Raw genomic sequence first — 20,135 nt, 5'->3', positions numbered from 1 at the left:
CTCACCTTAAACCAATAAAATGGCAAATAAATGTACTCTCCCTTTCAATTTAGTCCCTGATAAGAACAGAAAAGGAGAGACTTTGCTCAAACTAAATCTCTCAAACAATGGGAAAAGAGAGCTTTCTATCTTTTTTGCAGACAATAACAGAAGAGGCCTTCCTTCCCTCAATTTAAACTTTTTTTTGTTCTCATAACCTCATTTTTCTTTTCTGGGGGCATCACGGAGGGATTGGCAAGACAAAATTTAAAACAGAAAGGAGAAAAGTTCCCCCCATACAGGCCCACATTGGCTCACGTGCTGCTGCTGCTGCCTGGCACAAAGGTCTGTCCCTTGGCACCTCCTTTAAGCAATGCTCCATATCCAAGTGCATCCAGTTGCTACCCCAGACCCTGTGAGATGATCTCACCACTGTTCTGTGAGACACACCATAGAACCCCACCACAAACCCCTCACTTCCAGCAGCTCCACACCAAAGTGAGCAGCCCTCATCACCCTAACAGCTTTCACCTGGCTCTGCTCTTGAGCAGGGGCTCTGAGCCCTAATTAAGTGAACAGCTCACACCTGCAGCTACTGCCGCCCCGAGTGTGAGGGCAGGGGCACAGGGGACTTGCTGCTCATTCCCTGAACAGCTCGTTGGCTGCACCTGACACCCTGGGGCACCGGCCTCTCCTTGCTGGGGATAAGGACCCCTCTTCTACTGCAAGTGCCCAAGGCTGAACTTGGGAATCCACCGGTTGATATCCAGTGATTGGTGATTCCAGAGGCTTCAGCAGCCTTGTCAGTGGCTTCCTAGGGAAAGGAATGAAGGCAGAGATAGTCTCAGATAGATCCTAGATAGATCCAGGTTCCCACGTCCCAGTGCAGCCACCCACACAGCAGGCACTCACTTCTCCAGAGTGAATGCTCACTTACAGCTAGGACTGACAGGGAGGCAGGAATCACAGGGCAAAGCCAAAATCCAAGTGCTGCATGCACTGCTCGTCTACCTGGTTTCCAACTAATAATCCATCACATCCCAGTAGAGGGGAACATCACCCAGGAGTGCAAAGCTGTTGGCGTAGCAGCCATCTGAGACTGACTCTGAAAGAAAGTGGAATAGGGGAACGGCAGCATCCGAAGGACTGGCAGTGGAGAAATGTGCACAGTGAGAGGTCTGAGGATGTCAGGACCAGGAACTGGGTGACACAGACCTCCCAGAGTCCAGCAGCTGAAGCAAGGTCAGGTGCCTCATCGTGTCGAGATAGACAGCAATGACCCCATTCTCCATGGGAATGGAGCCATCCTCCTTGGGAAAAGGCCAGAAACGGGTGTCACAGACCCACACCTGCAGGAGCTGAGTGCCTCCATTGCACATTTAATATGTGGATTCCTTCGATTTCTCCTCAACCAGCCTGTGAAGTGGGGAACACAGACCTGAGGAAATCTGCCTTGAGCTTACCTGTTTCCTCGCTGCCACAGGCTGAGGAGGCACAAATGGCTCCTGCACTAGAGCATAGCCCATGCTGGGGAACTGCTGACAGCTGCTTTTGCAAATCTGACATGAAGTTTGCAAAACCAGCACAAAATTCGAATCCCTGGAGGTTTTGTGGAGGAGGTATTGGTCACCCTGAGAACTGGATGAGAACAAGCTTTCATGGTAAGAGAGCCTGAGGTCCGTAGATCCCGGATTTGGTAAGATCCGTGTGGTTAAAATCAAGTCAAGGCCCCAGAGGCCGATGGTTTCTGCTCGTTTCTGTCCCCAGCCTGGGGAATCAGAGATAATTTCAGAATTAGAAATTTTAGAAAAATACAGCTAAAAATCTCACCTCTGTCCCCCTTAGGTTATCACAGTTTTTCCCAGCTAGGAGCTGCAACGAATTCAGGCAGGGGAAACAACATCAGGGAACAGCTGTAGATTCAAAGGCAGAAAGAGAAGATCTTCCAGCAAAGGGGAAAGGTTTCAGAAAACATTTCTGTGGTCTAATTCATATTTATTTCTGATTCCCCAGTGAGAAGAACACGAACTCCCAGCCATTCAGGCCTGACAGTTTCCTGCAGTGAGAGCTCAGCACACATCCACAGAAGCAACTCCAGTATCTGAAAGAGAAAAAAGAAAGACCAAGCCAGAAGAAAAAGGTGATTTGTTTTGCTTCAACGTTATTTCAAGTTCTTAAAGTCCAAGCAACATTTGCTCTTGATTTTGAATGGGTGAATCTTGAGCAGTGGGCATAGGTGATGCCATTCGTTTATCTGAAAACCTGGTGTCAGTGAGAGGAGACGCAAGAACTGCTTGTGTAGGAAAATGTGAGAGGATGCCAGGAGGAATGGGGTGGCATTTTTGAGGGAATCGCTGAGATAATTGAAGGGAGCCCAGCAGACAATTTCCCTGGGAAACCCGAGGCCCCTCGGGCCCACGGCCGGGGCTCTCCGGGGGCAGCGGCGAGGGCTCGGCGCTCGGGACTTGCTGTGTCCTCCCTCCTGGGCAGCAGCGGGCGGGGAAGGGACGAGGGGCTCCGTGTGGGACGAGGCTGGAAAGAGCAAGCAGAGGAGTGGCCTCAGGCTGGAGAGGGGCAGGAGAAAGACACCATGGCCAGAGGGACCTCCCTGGTGTCACCAGGGCAGCTGTGGGGAACAGAACGGGCACTTGGAGGGCGAATGGAGGTGAGGAGTGGACGGTTTGGAGCAGAATCTTCATCTACAGGGAACAAGCAGGGGATGTCTTTGGGTGAAAAGCTGAGGCCATGTGTCTAACCACCATGGCCCAAGTTCTGTCTGCGCAGAGTGGGACCAGAGGTGAAGGTCAATCCGAAGCCAGCCCTGCTTGACCTCTAAATTCCAGGATAACTTTTACAAGCTGCCAAATGAGGGATTGAAAATACCTAACAATGAAACCAAGAGCATTAATGAGATTCCTGGGGATCCCATTACCTTGTTGTCATAGAATTCTTGACAGAGTTTTGAGCTCTTGATGACAACAATGCATTTCTTTATTTGGATTATTCGCTCTATGGGGTTTGGGGTTTATTTGAATTTTAAAGCCCTTACAGTGACCCTGGCACTGCTCAGGAGCTGATAGGAGAAACAGAGTCAGAGCTCCTGGCAGACACAGGCTGTTTTCCCCCAGAGCAGATTGCAGAGGAATTGTTTGGGACTTGTGTTGTCCCTCTGGGCGATGCCAGTCGCTGTGATTTGTATAATTCCACACGTTTGACTCCCAAAACTTCCCAGCCCAGGGGCTTGAGCTGACAGGGCAGCACTAAGATTGCTCCCTGTGTGGAGCCCAGATTCAGTGCTCACTCTCAGCTTTGCTAGTTCAGTTGAATTATAGCCATGGCCCCCAAGTCCCTGCTCAGTTCCTGCTGCAGTAACCTCACGGAGCGAGGATATTCCCATGCAGAGCTGCCGCTTGAATGCCAGCTGTGTCAGGAACCGGCAGAGCTTCCAAGGAAGCTCAGCAGCACAGGGACAAGGACAGGTTTACATTTCAAAGATTTTGCTATTTAAAACCCTCATCTCCCAGCCCCACCCACGTCCCTAGGGGGCTCTTGACAGAGTTGCCTGGAATTCAGCTGATTTCATCCCCCCGAGCTCGGGCTCCCGTTGATATTTTAAAGCAGGAGAAGGCGCTGGCCGGACGCGCTCCCGGCCTGTGCCGAGGCAGCCCCTGGACCCACGGGAGAACATCTCTGCCTGCAGAAGCTCAGCTCCTTCCAGAGCCTCAGCAGTGGCCTCTACAAATTCTTTTCCCTCAGCTGAAGTACAGCTTAAGAAAGGATCTGAATAGGAAAAGAGTCACCTGCCTTCCCCACTCAGTGACTTTATATTCCCACTCAGGGATTGTTATAGCTAAGAGATCTAGAATTTAGACAAGAGAACAGTAATAGAGCTAAGTTCTAAGTGTAATGCTGATTTTCTACTGTCAGTATTTCCTCACCCATAAAAGACACTTGGAATGACTTTTCTGTTCCCCAGGACCACTTGTAGGAGTAAACTTCACTATTGGTGATGAGAGTTAAACATGAAGAAAAAAAGCTGGATAAGTATTAAGCTGTTAAACTTGCTGCCACAAGACTGTACTGTTAAAGAGTGTTACAGGGATGATGGGAAATCTGGGATAAGCTTAGCCATGAAGACTTTTTTCCATTTCATCTCTTTTTTTTTTTTTTCTTTTGAGGAAAATGGAATATCTTATGAAAAAATACGAAGTCGTTCTCTCTGATGTTTGTATTGACAGGTTGCCGAGACTTCTTTGGGGAACCGTACCGATTCAAAGCCTCGTTTGAAAGCAGCAGAAGCAGAGACAAGCTTTCAGGTATTCTCTTTCAGAGTAATGGTTGGCGTTTCTCTAAAAGGTCTTGTGAAATACAATTACTTGAAGTATACTTACACATTCTTCACCAAGTTCTGTCTCAAAAGAGAAGACTACTTAGTTCAGACTTTGACTGCATCTAATTTCAATTAATCTGTTCAAAATGTTTTCTGGATGGTAACAATTTGCAAACTATTAAATATTTGAAGGAGTTGTAATCAAATGACTTAATTTGATAGTGCAATGTCTTAATTTGATAGTGTGATGTCTATAGCCCTGGAAGCAGGAGCAGGGAGAGATTTCCAAAATAATTTTATGTGTGTCTATATATATATGTGTGTGTGTGTGTGTATATATATATATATATATTTAATTGTTATACACAGTATCATACGCAGTTACATGAGGCTGCATGCAGCATCAGACTGGTATGGCTTTGCACAGTGGAGGTTGTTAACTGTGCTTCCTTTAACAGAGATCAGGAGCCCTTTCTAGGCACAGTTGGCAGATATCATATTCTGCTGCAATAGTTTATAACTGGTACATCAGTTGAATAGAAATACAGCTCTGTGTGCACTATTGCCATGGCTTTTAACATACTTTTTTTTTTTTTTTGGCTTATGTATATATGTATTCTGTACACCATGTTTACACTGATGATGTTTTCACCTCTACAGGAGTTGCACAGCCCTCCATGGACTAAACCTGAAGATAAAAAACCACCTGAAAAAAAGGAGAAAAAATACAATGAATCAGTTAGTACAGCAGGAAAAAAACCTCTAAATGCCACTAATCGACACTGCAAAATGCCAATGGCTTCCATCCTCACGTTCCGTTAGCACAAAGGCATGAAATGTCCCGGGTTTCTAAAGCATGCATTTTTCACTGTTTTATCAACGTCTGGAAACGAGTCTAGAACAGGCCGATTAGTACCTTACAGCAAGAATCCAGAATGGATGTTTGAAGAAATGCTTTGGAATGCAGTCCGGGTTTGGAACTCTTGTTCTACCTTATCAGTAATTGTATACTATCAATTACCTGCTTTGTAAGCAGCAGTCATTCTCAAGTATTTTCTCAGTCTGTTTTATTTCATGTCATTTTGTGGCAGATTGGGTTTTAAGATTAAGGGGCAGTCAGTGTGTGTGTGTGGGAAATATCTGTGTAACCATATTTGAAGTACAGTCCTTAAGTGCAGCTGTAAAAAGAGAACTGTGCGTGGGGGTCCGTGTATGCTGACTTTTCAGTAATTCCATTTCAAATCTACTTCCCCTTACACAATAAAATAAGTTCATTTTGTTAATTTTTTTCCTCACTGCTGTCTTAACTAGTCCATTTTTGAACACTGAAAAACTAACAGAAGTGGAGTTTAAGGGATGGAGATAGAGAGATTCTTTTGCTTGAATCCCCATTACCTTGGGATTACTTTGGATCCCAGAAATATTTAAAATTTGGGAAAACAAGAATAACCAAAGAAGGGAACGCTGGAAAGCACCGGATGGCTCATTCTGGATACGTGGGAAAAGGGCTTATCCAAAACTTCCTCCCCTATGGAAAGGAAGTTGCACTCTAGGAATTATCCAAGCAGGATTTTTCCTGCTGCCAAACTGAGACGGAGATGATTTGGGAATACCGGTATGCGGCACCTTAATAAGAAATAAGAGAGAACTAATTGGAAAAATCGGGGGGTTACCAAATGTGGGGCAATGAGGAGTGGCCACCTGAACAGATAAGAGAGGCATTGGTCCAGCCCCCTGGGCACAAGGTGGGGGTATTGAACCCCAATTCTTGTGTCAAATTGCATCATAAGACCCCGACCAGTTGTAGAAATCATAACGAACTAAACAGCTGGGCGTGGAATTAACAGCCAGCCAGCAAAGGCAAAGCAGGGCTGCAGGGTACCAGAATCAGCCAGCATCAGACTATTGACTAGAGGAGGAAGGAGGGGTTTGCAGATAGTTTAACACATCTGACTGCTGTCTACAAATTGAGGATAATGGGGATGCAGCTTTGGACAGAGCCAGAAACATCTGGAAAGCAGCCCATGTGCCAGTCCAAAAATGGGAATTATAATAAATAAAGGATGGTTAGAAGATTTTTTCTTTATTATTATTCTTACCCTGGCAGAAAAAGGCAGACTTTGTAGTGTTATGTGGAATAACAAGTTTAATCTTTCTTCCATGTTTGATCCAGTGTCTTATCTGTTTAATTACCTACGTGGTTCAAAATACACCAATGACAATGCCCACCCATCCAGAGTCAGAAACCATGGAAAAAAGGCAGAAAATGATGGTGTTGAGAACAATTGAAGATGATAAAAACCTAGAGAAGGCATTTAAGATCTATGAAAGATATCAGTATGCCAAAAGCATGGAGGTTCAAAAGTTGTAGCTTGAGCCAAATGCAGCAAGGAAGACAAAGGGGAGGAGTTGTTACAAATATAACATAACCTTATAATATTGGCTTTGACATTTGTGTGTTAATCTTTATACGGTGTTATAGATTGTGCGTATAGTGCAGTTTATAACCCCTTTTAGCTGCTTGCTAATAAAACCTAATTTCTCATTTTAGGCACGCACCATACATGCTGCTGTAGCAATAGTAGTGTGATGACAACAGGATGTTGGTGTACACACCTTAGAGCTTCTAGGAATAACAGTGTGATGGATGCATTGTACTGTAGGCCTTGGCAGAACATAAAATGTTAAAATGCTTCTGTGTAACCGAGAGAACTGTGTAAAGCATTTATGGTGTTTGCCACATCTGCTGACCGACCTCTCCGAGTGAGAACGGTGACACAAACTAGAGCACCAGAGAAGAGTTAGAGAAGAATTTGTTAACTGCTCATTATCAGAAATAACAGGACAAAGGCACAAGAAGGATTAAAATATATTGACCTGATCTGCAGGATGTCACGCAGATAAGTCAGAGTGGAAAACCAAAACAAAGTTTCTACAACATCAAAAGCTCCCGAGAATGTTTGAATGATGCACGAAACTTACGAATGCGTTTGTACCACAGTAAAGTAACAGCATATAGATACCCCTGCCTTAAATGTACCGGCATGTGCACTGGCCGAGAGGCAGGAACGCCCCAGCGCTGGACATTGTCCTTTTTTATTCCCTTATTAAACATTTGCAAAATACTTTAAGAGTGAAATTTAATTATTTTACAGTACTTAAAATGGCAAAGATTGTAATTTTCTAGATATTGATAAATAATCTTAATCTATATATAATTTATTTAAAAAGAATGCCCGTATCTGCTGTGTTACAGTCAGGATTTTAGACTCTAAGAAATTTCAAATAGGGATCTGTGGGGTTTGAAAATAAAAATACAACATTTGTGTGTGTAAATGAAATGATAAAGAGCTTGACGAGGTCAGACAAGATGATCTGCATGAAGGAACTGGAACCAGCTCCATGCAGTCAGAATTTTTGTGTCTCCTCCTGCTGGAACCCCTGAAATCCGGGCTCTGGGGTGGGCTGGGAATCGGGGTTTCTGGGCACCCCTAAAACCGCTGCGCATGTGCCTTGTGGGCACAGCCGGCACCGCAGCTCCGAGCGCTGCGGGCGCTTCCCACAGCTCCACTGGGACATGGAGCGGGGCCAGGACCAAGGCTGGCACCGGCACGTGGAGCGGGACTGGGACACGGAGCTGCACCGGCACCACAGCTGGGCTCTGCCATGTGGGGCCACTCCCCCCCAAGTGCCAGAATACTCATCTTGATTGCCAGTATTCATCCAGTCACGGTTCCCCGCAGTGCTGCTACCTGGCCGTGCCAAACACTTCTCATCTTCAAAATGAAATGAAAAGATGAATGATGAGGTAAACATGGAGAAGAAAGTCAGGCTGCAGCTCAGACTTAGAGTGCTGACTCGCCTCATCGCTGTACTCCTCTGGCCTCCCATGTATCAGGTTTACTGCATTCCTATTCCCCTGCAAAAGGATTATTTGTTAAAGTCACTCAGACACAGGGAAAGCCTGACCTTTCCAAAGTTCTCATTTCTTAAAGCAAACTGCCAAGGATGTGACAACAGCATGCATTAAAGACAAATCACTAGAATGCTGCGAGACACCACTGTATCACTCCCTATGTCTCTGCCTGACTCTGCACAGACTGGCCATGGTTGCTCTGTCTGAGGTGTAGCTCAGGTGGCTAAACAAAGCAAAATGCTAGCTGTAAAGTCTTTTTTCTACTCCACCTACCCCCTAATCTATTCCACAGGGCATAACAGTTCCATACTAAACACAAACAACACATTATGCTACAAATGGTGTGACACAAGGATGATAAAAAAAAGCCCAGCAAGAAGAATAATAGCAAGGACAGAGATGATGCCAAAAGAGATGCCCAATGGTATGGCAATGGTAGATGGAGGAGGCTCTAAGGAGCAGAAGAAACAACTGTAACAGAGGGACCTGTTAAAAGAACTGTTGGTCACAATAATCAAGATGGCTGTGAGAAGATGCTACATTCAGAATGCTCCTGGTAACCGTACAACCTTACAAGGGTGTTACAACTCACAGCTAGAAAGGATGGATGACAGCACAGCCAGGAACAAGGCCTCAAAAGACAGCTGATTCGATGCTTCTGAGATGTGACCAAGCCCACAGCAAAAGAACAAATGATATTGACATTGTGCCAAGAACTGCAAATGTTCAAGAATCTAGAGACAATGGCTGACACTTATGATAATATGATAAGGCTCTCGAGGGGAAAAGGCAGAGATATCTCGTCCAAGGGATCCCAAAGACATGCTAGATGACACGGCACACCAGACAACATGACACAGACTGGAACTGTTCTGCACTGCAACTAAAAGTAAAGCCATTTCCCCTTAGTTATCCTAAGAGGCCCCTTAGAGGACATCCCTTTCCTCTCTGCTAGCTGTTAAGCCTATCTCAGGAATTTCCAACCCATTACCCTCCTGTCATCCCACCTCCAAGCCACGGCCCCTGACTTATCTTTGGGATGACCAGCAAGGTAAATCCATGTTGGACCTGAAATGAGTCTGCCTCAGAAGGCCCCATCATTGCCCGTTAGCCTCTTAGCTGCAATAAAGAAAACCAAAAATCAGTTGGTTAACTAGCACACAGGCCAAAATCCCAGCAAGTTGGCTATTTGCCCTCTCCTAAGCATTCCTGGGTCCTTGAGTCTGTGGCTTCATCCCACATCTAATGCTATGGCTGTTATTACATTTGGTACCTGGGTTAGCGAAGGGCAAAATTGCACAGCATTTCTGCAGCTGGTGGATGCACTCACATGCTGTAAGACACACAACCACATCTGCTGCACTTGTGAAAAAGCCTTAGGGGGCCCTCAAATGGACACCATTTCTCACTATGCTGCCTTCAAAACCCCCCTCACAGTAACTCCTAACTGGGTACCCAGCTCACAATCCTCAATCTCAGGCATTACCTTTAACACGGGGCAGATCCCTTTTGTGGCAATAAATCTGTGGAAAGAATCTGAAGGGTCATAATTGACACAACCCAGAATTTCAGGAATAGTATGCCTCCTAAAAAAAAAAAAAAAAACCACCAAAAAAAACCCCAAACCAAAAAACCCCACAACTAGAAATTACAAAAGCACCTTACCATTCCAGACCACACAACCCAAAGTCCTGAACCTAAATACTCCCTGTACCCAATGGTTTCTTCTTCATGGTGTCTTTAAAGCCTCTGTTACTTGTAGAGGCCCAAAAGCACCTACTAAAACCAAGCTGAGATAAGTTGAAAGACCCACTTCACTGGCATAAGACAAGAGCTCCTATCCCAGCTGATCCCCAGGAAGGAATGAAGCTCCTTAGCAAAGGCTGGGGTTAATATACCCCTGATTAGGCCCACCCCTCATTCCCACAAATCCTGGGAAAAGGGAGGCGGCAACTCCCACAAGGTATAAAAAGCCCTCAAAGGGGCTACAGCTGTTTGGCTTCTCTGACTTAAATTCAAGGTGAGTAAGGGCTCAATAGCGAGGAAAGCTCTTCGGGGAAGTAACACTGCTCTCTTTTTTTGCTGCAACTACTTCCAACAAGAGGGCAGAAATGAAACTTTGTGTTTTGGCAGTATAGCTAGGTAAGTTGGATAACTTGTTGTTGACTTATGTAAGGATTTCTTAGTGACTCTTATATAGTACTCCACCTGTAACTAAGTAGGATGGCAAAGAAGAGTAATGTTACAAGTGGTGTAAAGTCCCATTAAGGCCTCTGAATAGGGCTACCTACTTTATAAACAGAAATAAGAAAAATAGTAGACTCCTAGGCAGTGTTAGGGTAACTAACATACATGCCTGGCTTGCTCCTAACCTGAGACACTTTTTACTGGGGCTCTTGTAGAAATGCAACTGGAATGCAATTTTAAACCCTTAAAATGCTGAAAAAGACAGAGCTTCCTTCAACTAAGCCCCTTAGAATGAGGAAATGGGGCAGCTACCTCCACTTAAACTGAGACAATGGCAAATAATGGCTTGTCCCCTTTAATTGAATCCCCTCAAATTTTTGAAAAAGAAGGGTTTCACTCACTTTAAAACCTGCCAGTGATAGAAAAAGGGGTGTTTTCCATACCCCCTCAATTCAAACCCTTCAAAAGGAGGAACAGCTGGGCTTGACCCTCAATTTAAACCTTAGGATGATGAAAAGGGAAGAGTTACCCTTAATTCAAACTCATGAAAAAGTGTCATCAAGGTTTTCCTTTTCCATGGAAAATGGGGATTCTGTATCAATTAATGCCCCTAAAAGCATGGAAAAGGTAGGGTTTCCTTTGACTGAGACTTCTAAAATTGTAGGGCAGGAAGCAGATTTTTTGTTTGTTTTTTTTTTTTTTTTTTAATCTGACACCACAATTTGAACACAGACAGTCATGGAAAAGGAAGATTTTTTCACTCAGTTTAAACCACTTTTCTCCTAATAATCCCTCTTCTTTCTGGGAGTGCTGTGGAGGGACTGAGGGCTCTGGGGGGGGACTGACAAGGTAAAAGTGGAAAGGTGAAAGCCCCTCTCTGGGACCCTGCATGCTGCCCCTTGGCATGAGGGTTTTTCCCTCAGCATTTTCTTGAAGCGATGGTCTGTGCTGAGGTGTACCTGGCTGCTCCCCAGCCCCTGCTGTGTGCTCCAAATGTCATTCCTGGAGGGACGCTCGGGATACCTGCATTGGCCCCTCTGAATTAGCAGTTCCCAGCACAGGTGTGCCCCAGTAACCCTCTGGCAGCTGGTCACACCTGGAGCTGTGGCCCCTTGGAGTGGGGGGTGAGGTGGAGATGGGTCCTGCTGGTCGTTCTTTCCCCTGCACAACCTTTTGTCTGCCCCTGAAACACTGGGGTGCCAAGCTTTCCTTTCTGTGGAAACGAACTGTCCTTCTTGTCTGGGTGCCTGTGGCCAAAATTGGCATTCTGCCTCCAAAATTCCCTATATGCTAGGTTTGTAATTACCGAGGAAATTCTCCCCAGATCATAGGCAATTAGCAGCCAATCATTACTGAACTGTGCTGCTGTTGAAGTCTTTGACATATCCCCTGAAGGGTCAGGGGTTTGGCTGGGTCATTTATGGCTAATCCTGACAAGCCCGGACCAAACCTGAGCACTGCCAGTCACTGGTCCGCCCTGAATTTCAGTGAAATATTGATATAGTTTATAAGTACTCCCTTTGCCTGCTACAGAGGCTTTCCATGTGCATCCAGGGAACAGATTCGCTCCGGCCTTTGTTCCCAAATGCCTCACAGACACCACCTAAGCAGAAAGCTACTACAAGTATTTGTTTTTAAAGTAAACCTTTTACTTTGTTGAACTGTATGAATTAAATAAATGCATGTATTAAGGATCATGGGGGGAAACTTTTCAGAGAGGAAAATACCGTTGCACAGAACCCGTTTTGAGTATATTGCATTCTTTTGGTATTAGGAATCCCATCTATATAAGACAGCAGAAAAATGATATTTGGCAATTTGACTTTTTGGAATTGGGTCACTTAGTTACTTTAGAAGTTAATATTTTGTGATTTTAAAATAGAATCAATTTGGTCTATTGGAACAGGGTTCCTTTTGTAATAAATATGATAGACCAAATTCTATAAATCAAAATTTAGAATTTTATTGTGAGACAAAATAACAGTCTCTGATAGCCACAATTAAAAGGACAGCGTCGAACCCCGGGTTTCGGCACTGGGTGAACGCGGTAACACACTCTGTCAGTATGTCACCCCCCAAGTTCACATTTTCGGTCTGAGGCGGTCCATTTTTATACACTGGTTTGCTGAGGGAAAATCGGGACTCCAAGACTCCCCCTTCCGAGGCAGCCTCATTAGCTATTCATGGTCGGGTTCTGGTGGGGTTGAAAGGATCTTCTCAGGAGAACAATGTCTTGATTGCTGTGTCCGGATACAGTGTAGAGATGTTAATGTCGGGTGGGGACAGGTAAGATACCGATCTGATGTAATCATTTGGTTCTCTGGCTTCTCCATCTCCCTCTTCCGTTGTCTTTGTTCTCCTCTAATGATTCCCGGCAGAAGTTTTCTCGTGTCCCTTTTCACGTAATTCTTGGCATACCTCTCTCATGTCCCTCCCTTGCCATCCGTAGCAAAGGAATTCCTCGTGTCCCCCTTCGTGCTCTCTCAGTCCCAGTTAACCCATGGTATACACGATTAGAAATGAACTTACATTTTACAGAGAATGAATTACATATTATAACATTTAACACGAATTAACTTTAGGACATATATCACACTTTGGTAATTCTGAACTCGTTGTTCTGGTATTTGGAAATGTAGACTTTGAAATGTGCAGTTCTAATACTTCGAAAGCTGGTTTACTGCTATATTAAATCCAGGTATTTTGATGTTTTGGAACCTAGTTTTTGAAACATGAGGCGTTGGTATAATTTTGTAGGCCGTTTTATGGGCATTTTGTGAAGAGAGATTTAATATCTTTCTGAGTGGGGGGTTCGGCATTTTGTACCATGTGCATGGCAGGGTACTTTGGCACAGAGAAGACTGCTACCTCCTAAAATTACAGATCGAGCGAGATTTGTCCCACATCCTTGATGGCAAAAGAGAAAACTCTGGCTACCTATAGACTGCCAGACACATCCTAAAAACGGTATCAGGAACCTCGGCAGGTCAGTTTGCCTTACCATGGAAAAGGGCCACTGTTTGTGTCTAACTCCCTGTGCCAGGCGCTGTGCTTCTGGATCTAGAATTGTGAACGGATGAGGATTTCTCCCCGACCCGAGCTACCACAAGTTGGAACCCTGGCTGCCCTTGGAGTGCCAAACGCCGCCTACAAACTGACGTCAGGAACCTGAGCGGGTGAGTCTAATTTGCCATGGAAAAAACCCGGGCTTCATGTCTAAGGCCCTGTGCCTGGCACTGGGCTTCTGACAGCTAAAATTGCAAACAGTGCAGGACTTTTCCCAGATCCTACCTACCACAAGTCAGAACCCTGCCTGCCCTTGGCGTGCCAAACCTGAGTGGGCCCTCGCTCCTCCTCCCCACTTCCCTGATTCACTTTAACTCCTAGAGCCGATTTCAGTGCTCCCCGGGCCCCAGGGGTCCGAGCAGCATTCCTGCCCTGGCCCACACGTGCCTCGTGTCTGTGTCACACCCGCGGGTTTAGGATGGCCACCAGCCGGGACGTGTCCCAAGGAGGCCGTGCCAGCTTCTGTGGAAGGCCCCGTGCCCTTCCCACGGCAGCTGCGTCGGCAGCCCCGGGGGCTCCTTCTGCTGCCCTGAGCCCGCAGAGCAGGGCAGCGTTTGCTGCTGGCTTGAGCCGCTCCTAAAGATCCTGTTGGGCTGTCTTAGACGCCTGGGCCGAGGGAATCCTTTCAACCTGGGCCACTTTGGGTGGGCTGAGGGCAGCCCCAGCGCAGGTGGCAGCGTGTGCAAGGGCCCTTTGTGACACGGTGCAGCATGGTCACCGTGGGAGGGAGTGGGACAGGGTGTCAAAGGGCCCTTTGTGACACGTGGTGACATAGGTGCTGGTGGTGACATGGCCCTGCTGCAGTGCTCGGAGCATGCAATGGGACAGGACAGAACAGAGCTGTGCTGTGAGGAGCCCCCCAACAGTGCACTCATTCGTGTCTGAGCCAAAATTTTTTCCTTGACTTTACTGCTGCAGGTGGCCTTGAGGCCAGACCACAGGACTTCGTGACCTGTGGCTTTCTCCGGACTTCTCTTCTGCAGGTGTGCTCAAGGGAAGACCGTGGGACTTGGGCTCTGAGTTCTTCCAAGGCTTCTCTTTTGCAGGTGCCCTCAACGTCAGATTTTGGGATGGCAGAGAAACGCCTAGGTCTGTTCAGGATGAGAAAGAACAAAGGCTCTTCAGCTGCCTCAGCAAAGCAGCCTAAAGCAGCGGCACAGTCTCAGCCAGTGCAGGATGGTGAGTGGCTGAGCTGGGCCACAGGGCTGATGGCTGCAGCCAGCTTGTCCCCCACCCCATCCTACCTGCTGTGGACATGCCCACAGAAAGGACAGGAGAGGGGCTGCCCCCTGCAGTGGCCGTGCTTCATCCCTTGGTCATCCCAGGGTTGTCCTTGCCTGGGGAGCGCAGGGCTGGGCTGTGTTCTCCAGCCCCTCCTGCAGCCCCTTAGCTCTGGCTGCACTCGCTCTTTGCCACACGCAGGGAAGAAGCGGACACAAGAGCAGGACCGTGGCCACTCCGACAGAACACTGAAGGTACCTGCAGCCATCTCTGCTTGGGCTGGGCCTGCTGAAACTGCTCAGCTGAGCACTGCACTTGGAGCACTCCATGGAACATGTCTCTCTTCCCTGCTCTTCTGCAGATGTTTCCGAAGTTCATGTCACACAGAAAGACCAACAAAAATACTGAGGGCACAGACAAGTTTGGCTCTAGGCCAACTGATGTTAGCACAGCATCAATTGAATGCGCAGAAATGACTAACTACGTAGTGAAGGCTGACCAGGTAACAAATGAGGTCACCTGAGTGACTCAGTTTATAAGAAACACTGGCACTACCCCCACTTTAACTGTCATTTATGTTCACAATTTATTATTCACGGATAATCATGTTTCTTATCAGAAGCAATAAGCAGACAGTGCCCATGTCTGGAGGCCTCTCCGGATCATGTGGTGCATCAAGTCATGTCTGCTTGGCCACCTCAGCCTCTGAGGCCAGCACAATGTGGCGGGAAGGGAAGCACTTCTTTGGGAAAGCTGCGGAATCTCCTCCTGCAGGGAGCACTCCAAGTCTTCCCCATGCCTCTTCCAGGTGCCAGCCATGGTCAGGATCATGCACGAGAGACTCTCATCCCCTGTGACTGCCGACGTCAGGCTATTCATGAACATTCTGAGGATGGCTGATGAACACCCTCCTGGTGTGGTGCTGACTCTCCTCCGCTGTGCCCCAACGTGTGATAGGTACGGGGCCCGCCTGCCTTGAGAGCTCAGGGCTCACCAGCCTTTAGGGCTATTGCCCTGCACAGTCTGTGCAATGGTGTCTGCCAGACAGGCAGAGAGGTCCAGGACCCTCGGGCCCCTCTGCTTGCTTCCCAAGCCTGCTGCCAATGCTCCCTCCCTGCCCTTCAGGGCACTGGGACTCTGTCACCTGGGCCCCCAGAGCTGCACAGGGCATGGTAGCGTGACTGAGACGCCCCTGACACAGAGCTCTGATCCCACAGAGCTGCTGCAATGATGTGGAGAAACATAGGCTCATCGAGTCCCACAGTAGAGAGGGTGCTGCCAACACTGCTCAGTGTGATGGAGGATTGGCCTCTGCACAGCATGTTCACTTCTGATGGGGATGACACAGGTGTCTTTGCCCTGGCTGTGAGTTTCTGAAACTGGCTTCTGCTTGCCCCCAGGTCACCTCTCCAGCAGCTCTGCCTCCTTTGCCTGCCTCAGGAGCTAGGATGAAACCTGTGCTAGGGGCAGGCTCAGGGGGCACCAGGGCCGCTGCTTTCCCTCTGTCTCCCCTCAGGTCCTGCCGCTTGGACACCTCGGCACTAAACGCTGTCTCGGGCTGCTTCTTTTGCAGGCAACTCTGGCGCTCTGGGTGATTATCCAGGTGCCCAAGTGCCATGAGGCAATGCACAATTATGCCCCCCACCTGCTCGTGGCTCTGTTAGTTCAAATTTTTGACAGCACAGAGCATGGTGCTGAGGAGGTTGACGCCTTTTGGATGCAATGCCAGGAAGAACACCACCTTGACACAAACCCCAGCAGGTGTTCTATCGCAGTCCTTCCATCCCTCCCATGTCCCCAGGGTAGAAGCCAGAGATCACAGCATGACCTGGGTTTGCTCTGCACACAGATTTGCAGTGCAGACCATGAAGGCTCTGCTCTGCCGACTGCAGTGTGACAATGTGGTCACGGAAATGGGACGCAAGTGTGGCTGGGACACGTTGCTCTGTGCCCAGACCCAGCACTATGCCATGGGTCTGCTGGCCAGGTGAGACCCCCTTCACCCCACTGCCCCCGGCATATGTGCCCTGTGCCTGGGGTGCCCCACACAGTCCCTGTGGTCGTGGGCCAGAGGGCCTCGGCACTGAGGGATGGCTCAGCAGACTGGGAAAGGCTGGGAGAGGAGGGTGCCCAGGAGGGTCTGCCTCTCAAAGCACCCATGTTCCCTTCTGGGATGCTGGGGAAAGACCGGACAACTGTGAGTCAATCCTGGGAGAGGTTTGGCCCCCCCACCTCAGGGTGCCTTTTTCTTCCTGACAGGGAGATGCGCCGTGACTTGATGCCCTTGTGTTTCCGCATTGCATGCCACCTGCTTGGGCTGCTCAGCACAGCGGGGCATCGCTGGGATCGGCCTTTCCTGGCATTTCTTGTGGAGGTGAGCCTGAAGGCCAGCACTGCCTGGCTGAGCTGCCTCCCAGCTCTCTGCCCTCTCGTAGCCGCAGCTGCCTGGGATGGTGCCTGCACCCTGTGCTGCTGCCTATGCCCAGCCCTGTGCAGTTTCTGGCTCCTGCTGGCCAGGTCCCCTGTCACTGCCCTGTGCCTTTCAGGTCTTCGACTGCCTGGACTTGAGTGAATGTCGTGACAGAGTTCTGGAGATGATGTCAAGATATCTGCAGAGCGAGTGCAGGGAGAGGGGTCGCCTGGCGCTCAGAGGCCTCATGGTTCTCATCAAGGATCCCTTAATAGTGAGGAGGCAGCAGCTGAAGCTGCGCTGGGGAAAGCAGCCTCATGGGCTGGCTGGGCTTCAGGAGCTGAGGCAGATGCTCCCAGCTCTCCTGCCTCCTGGCTCAGCTGCCCGAGTGCTTCGGGACAGGCCTTTGGCCTCTGGGCCCTGCGGCGGCAGCAGGGTGGGGCTGCAGTGCCAGGGCGCTGTTGGCGGTGCAGATGTTCATGGCTTCACAGCAGAGTCTTGTGTTCCACACAGGCCAGAAGAATGGGCATCCTGTCTCAACGGCTTGTGGATGTGCTGGGTGATGCAGACAGAGAGGTGGTCAGGCTGTCCCTCTCCGTCTTCATGAATGTTCTCCAGTACAAGGATATCCTGATATCCAGCACCACTGCCCCAAAGCTGGCTGAGGCACTCCTACCGCTCTTTGACCATGTAAGTCTCTCTGCTTCCAGCCACGGGCAATGGCTGCTGCCCAGGAACTTTGTGCCCTGTGGATTTTTAGGCTTTTTCTCAGGTGGGCCTTGAGAAGTTGGTGTTGAGATCTTTTCGTCTTCTCTTCCTCCAGGACCACAGCCATGTGCAGCTCCTCTCCATTCAACTTTTTGAAAAGGTGATGGACTTGGTAGTGGATCAGGGAAAAAAGCCCCTGAAGAGAACTGTGAGCCAGAGCCTGCTTCCACTCTTCTTGCACTGCCATGATGAGAACCAGCACGTGGCAAATGTGAGATTTTGTGTGATGCCGGTGCATGGCTGGGAGGGGGTTTGGCTGCCTCCTGCCCTGGCGTCTTGCAGTCTGCAGCCTCCTGCCGGTGAGAGTCCTGTGCCCTGGGCTGCAGTGCCATCTCCACATCTCTTCTGTTCTCCAGGCCTCTATGGAAACACTGCTTTGTGCAGCCAGGTTCCTGAAGAAGAGGAGTCTGAAGCAGGCGGTTAAGAAGGAGATGCCGATGAAGTTCGGCAAATGCCTGGTAAGGACGGCGTGGAGAAAGCCCCCTGACCGTGGTGCTCAGTGTGTGGGGTTTGCAGCTGTGTCACTGCTCACTGCTGCACCCAGGAGACATACAGGTTCTTCTCCAGACTCCTGTGGCCCCGAGCCGGGCGCCGATGGAGCCCTGGCGCAGCGGGGCCGCAGGGCGAGGTGGCACACACGGCTCCCCGGGCAGCACTCGGCTCTCTGCCCCCTCCAGAGCTCGGCGCCAGCGGCTGCTGGCCGGGTCTCAGGGCTGTGTGGGCATGGGAGGCCGGGGCTGGGGGCAGCGAGAGCCCGGCCGGGGGGCTCAGCCCACACCAACCCTTCCCTCCTGCCGCTCTCTCCAGCTGCAAGAGAACCGGAGCCGAGCGGCCGAGCTCCTGCTCCAGGCCCTGCCATACCTGGAGAGCCCCCAGGAGCCCCTGCGAGAGGCGGCCATCAGGTTCATCGGTGAGCCACGAGCCCGAGCTCCCTCCCCGGCCCGCCGTAGCTCGGCCCCGGCCCCGGATGCTGCCCCGGCAGCGGCGTCCGGGCCCGGCGCCCTGGAGCCCCGCCTGGCCTCGGGGCTGCTGCCGCCCTCTCGCAGCCGTGCCCTTGGGCGGCAGCAGGCGGCAAGCGCCAGGGCCAGGAGGCCGTGTGGCCACAGGGCCGGCAGCTGTGCCGCTGGCAGGGAGCTGTGCCGTGACAGGCTCTGTGTTCCCAGGGATGGCTGCGCGGTACCTGAAAGGACAGCCAGGAGAGCTTCACGTTCTCAGTCAGGGTGAGTGAGGGCAGCGGGCTGTCAGCGGGGCTGGCGGGGGCAGCTGCAAGCCCTGGCCTGGCTGCGGAGGGCTCTGCTCCCTTTGTGGATGAGGGGTGGCGTGGGTAGAGCAGAGAGATTTCAGGGTCGCAGGCGGGGGAATTTGTGGCCAGCACCTTCCAGCTGATCCCGTTGGGCCCTTCTCTCTTTTTGTCACGACGAGTGCTGGGAGGGATAGCTTTAGCAGAACAATTTCTGGGTGTCCTCGCAGGTCTGAGCTCTGACCATGGTAGTTCATCTCTCTTCCAGCCCTTGAAGCCATGAGCAAAGATGACAGCCCATCCTCCACTAACTTGGAAATTCAAGCAATTTTTGGACAAAGATGTGCAGAACTAAGGTCATCTGCTGGATTCGGAGAACCAGTGTCCCAAGAACAGTACCAGGAGCCAGTGAAGAGAACATCACCACTGAGTGTCACTGGAGAGCCAGGCATGGATGATGCCAGGCACAGCTGAGCCAGTGGGAAGCTCTCATAGCTCCTGCCTTCTTCCTCCCTGTTGACAGCTCCCTCCCTCCAGCCCTCAGACCCTTCCCATCGCCTTTTTTTTTCCCCCCATCTCATCCCTTCACTTCCCCTTCCATTAATAAACAGTTTGGTTTCTCCCCCTTACCTGGATCTCTGTGGAGCTGAAGCAGCGCAAAAACCTGAGCCCCGGTACACACAGGCCTCTGTTGCCGTTCTCTTCTGCGCCGTGTTTTGTGCAGAGACACAGAGGAACGAGGGCAGATCAGGCTGGAAAGGTTCCTGTGCTGAAGGTCCAGTTCCACAACATTGTGGAGTTAAAGGTTTTGCTGAGCACCCTGAACCCCCTGGATTTTGGAAGAGCCAGCCTGAGTATGCTCTGAACCCAGCTGTGTGGGATTCCGTGGCAAGCATCCATGGAGGGCTAAGGAACTTGGAACGCTGGAAGTTTTCAAGAATAGTTTCCTGAAAGCACAGCAGTGCTCCATCCCTGCACAGGGTCAGGAAGAGGGCAGAACCAGAGACCATCAGGGCTT

At 49.6% G+C, this 20,135-nt stretch overlaps 1 protein-coding gene and 2 long non-coding RNA genes across 16 annotated transcripts; 2 read left to right on the top strand and 1 right to left on the bottom strand.

Moving 5' to 3' along the window:
- The first annotated feature begins 737 nt into the window (after positions 1 to 737).
- Positions 738 to 5,437, top strand: LOC120755409 (uncharacterized). Its single transcript, XR_005701763.2, has 4 exons — positions 738 to 1,221; positions 1,993 to 2,119; positions 4,218 to 4,295; positions 4,970 to 5,437. It is a non-coding gene; the product is annotated as an uncharacterized LOC120755409 (long non-coding RNA).
- Positions 5,438 to 6,510: 1,073 nt separating this feature from the next.
- Positions 6,511 to 10,073, bottom strand: LOC120755408 (uncharacterized). 4 transcript variants are annotated; one of them, XR_005701761.2, is made up of 4 exons: positions 9,891 to 10,073; positions 9,712 to 9,811; positions 9,233 to 9,344; positions 6,511 to 8,228 (listed from the first exon to the last, which is right to left on the bottom strand). It is a non-coding gene; the product is annotated as an uncharacterized LOC120755408 (long non-coding RNA). The 4 variants fall into 4 exon arrangements; XR_005701759.2 differs by having other exon boundaries at positions 9,712 to 9,761; XR_005701762.2 differs by having other exon boundaries at positions 9,712 to 9,748.
- Positions 10,074 to 10,115: 42 nt separating this feature from the next.
- LOC120755406 (maestro heat-like repeat-containing protein family member 6) lies at positions 10,116 to 19,746 on the top strand. 11 transcript variants are annotated; one of them, XM_040070263.2, is made up of 17 exons: positions 10,116 to 10,245; positions 13,456 to 13,588; positions 14,525 to 14,657; positions 14,901 to 14,953; positions 15,061 to 15,201; positions 15,508 to 15,656; positions 15,917 to 16,064; positions 16,273 to 16,460; positions 16,549 to 16,686; positions 16,959 to 17,073; positions 17,246 to 17,383; positions 17,623 to 17,799; positions 17,933 to 18,088; positions 18,234 to 18,335; positions 18,685 to 18,787; positions 19,041 to 19,097; positions 19,386 to 19,746. In XM_040070263.2, exons 3-17 carry the CDS (start codon positions 14,549 to 14,551, stop codon positions 19,589 to 19,591), a joined length of 1,980 nt encoding a protein of 659 aa, XP_039926197.1. In that variant the 5' UTR covers positions 10,116 to 10,245; positions 13,456 to 13,588; positions 14,525 to 14,548; the 3' UTR covers positions 19,592 to 19,746. The 11 variants fall into 11 exon arrangements, with proteins under 11 accessions (XP_039926197.1, XP_039926202.1, XP_039926205.1 ...); XM_040070262.1 differs by having other exon boundaries at positions 10,233 to 10,367; XM_040070264.1 differs by having other exon boundaries at positions 10,233 to 10,367; positions 14,462 to 14,657.
- Positions 19,747 to 20,135: the final 389 nt, after the last annotated feature.

This window comes from Hirundo rustica, chromosome 7 (genome assembly GCF_015227805.2).
Source record: "Hirundo rustica isolate bHirRus1 chromosome 7, bHirRus1.pri.v3, whole genome shotgun sequence".
In the NCBI taxonomy this organism is placed as follows: Eukaryota; Metazoa; Chordata; class Aves; order Passeriformes; family Hirundinidae; genus Hirundo; species Hirundo rustica.
The sequence above is the reverse complement of the archived record's forward strand: the minus strand, read 5'-3'. Positions and strand labels throughout refer to the sequence as shown.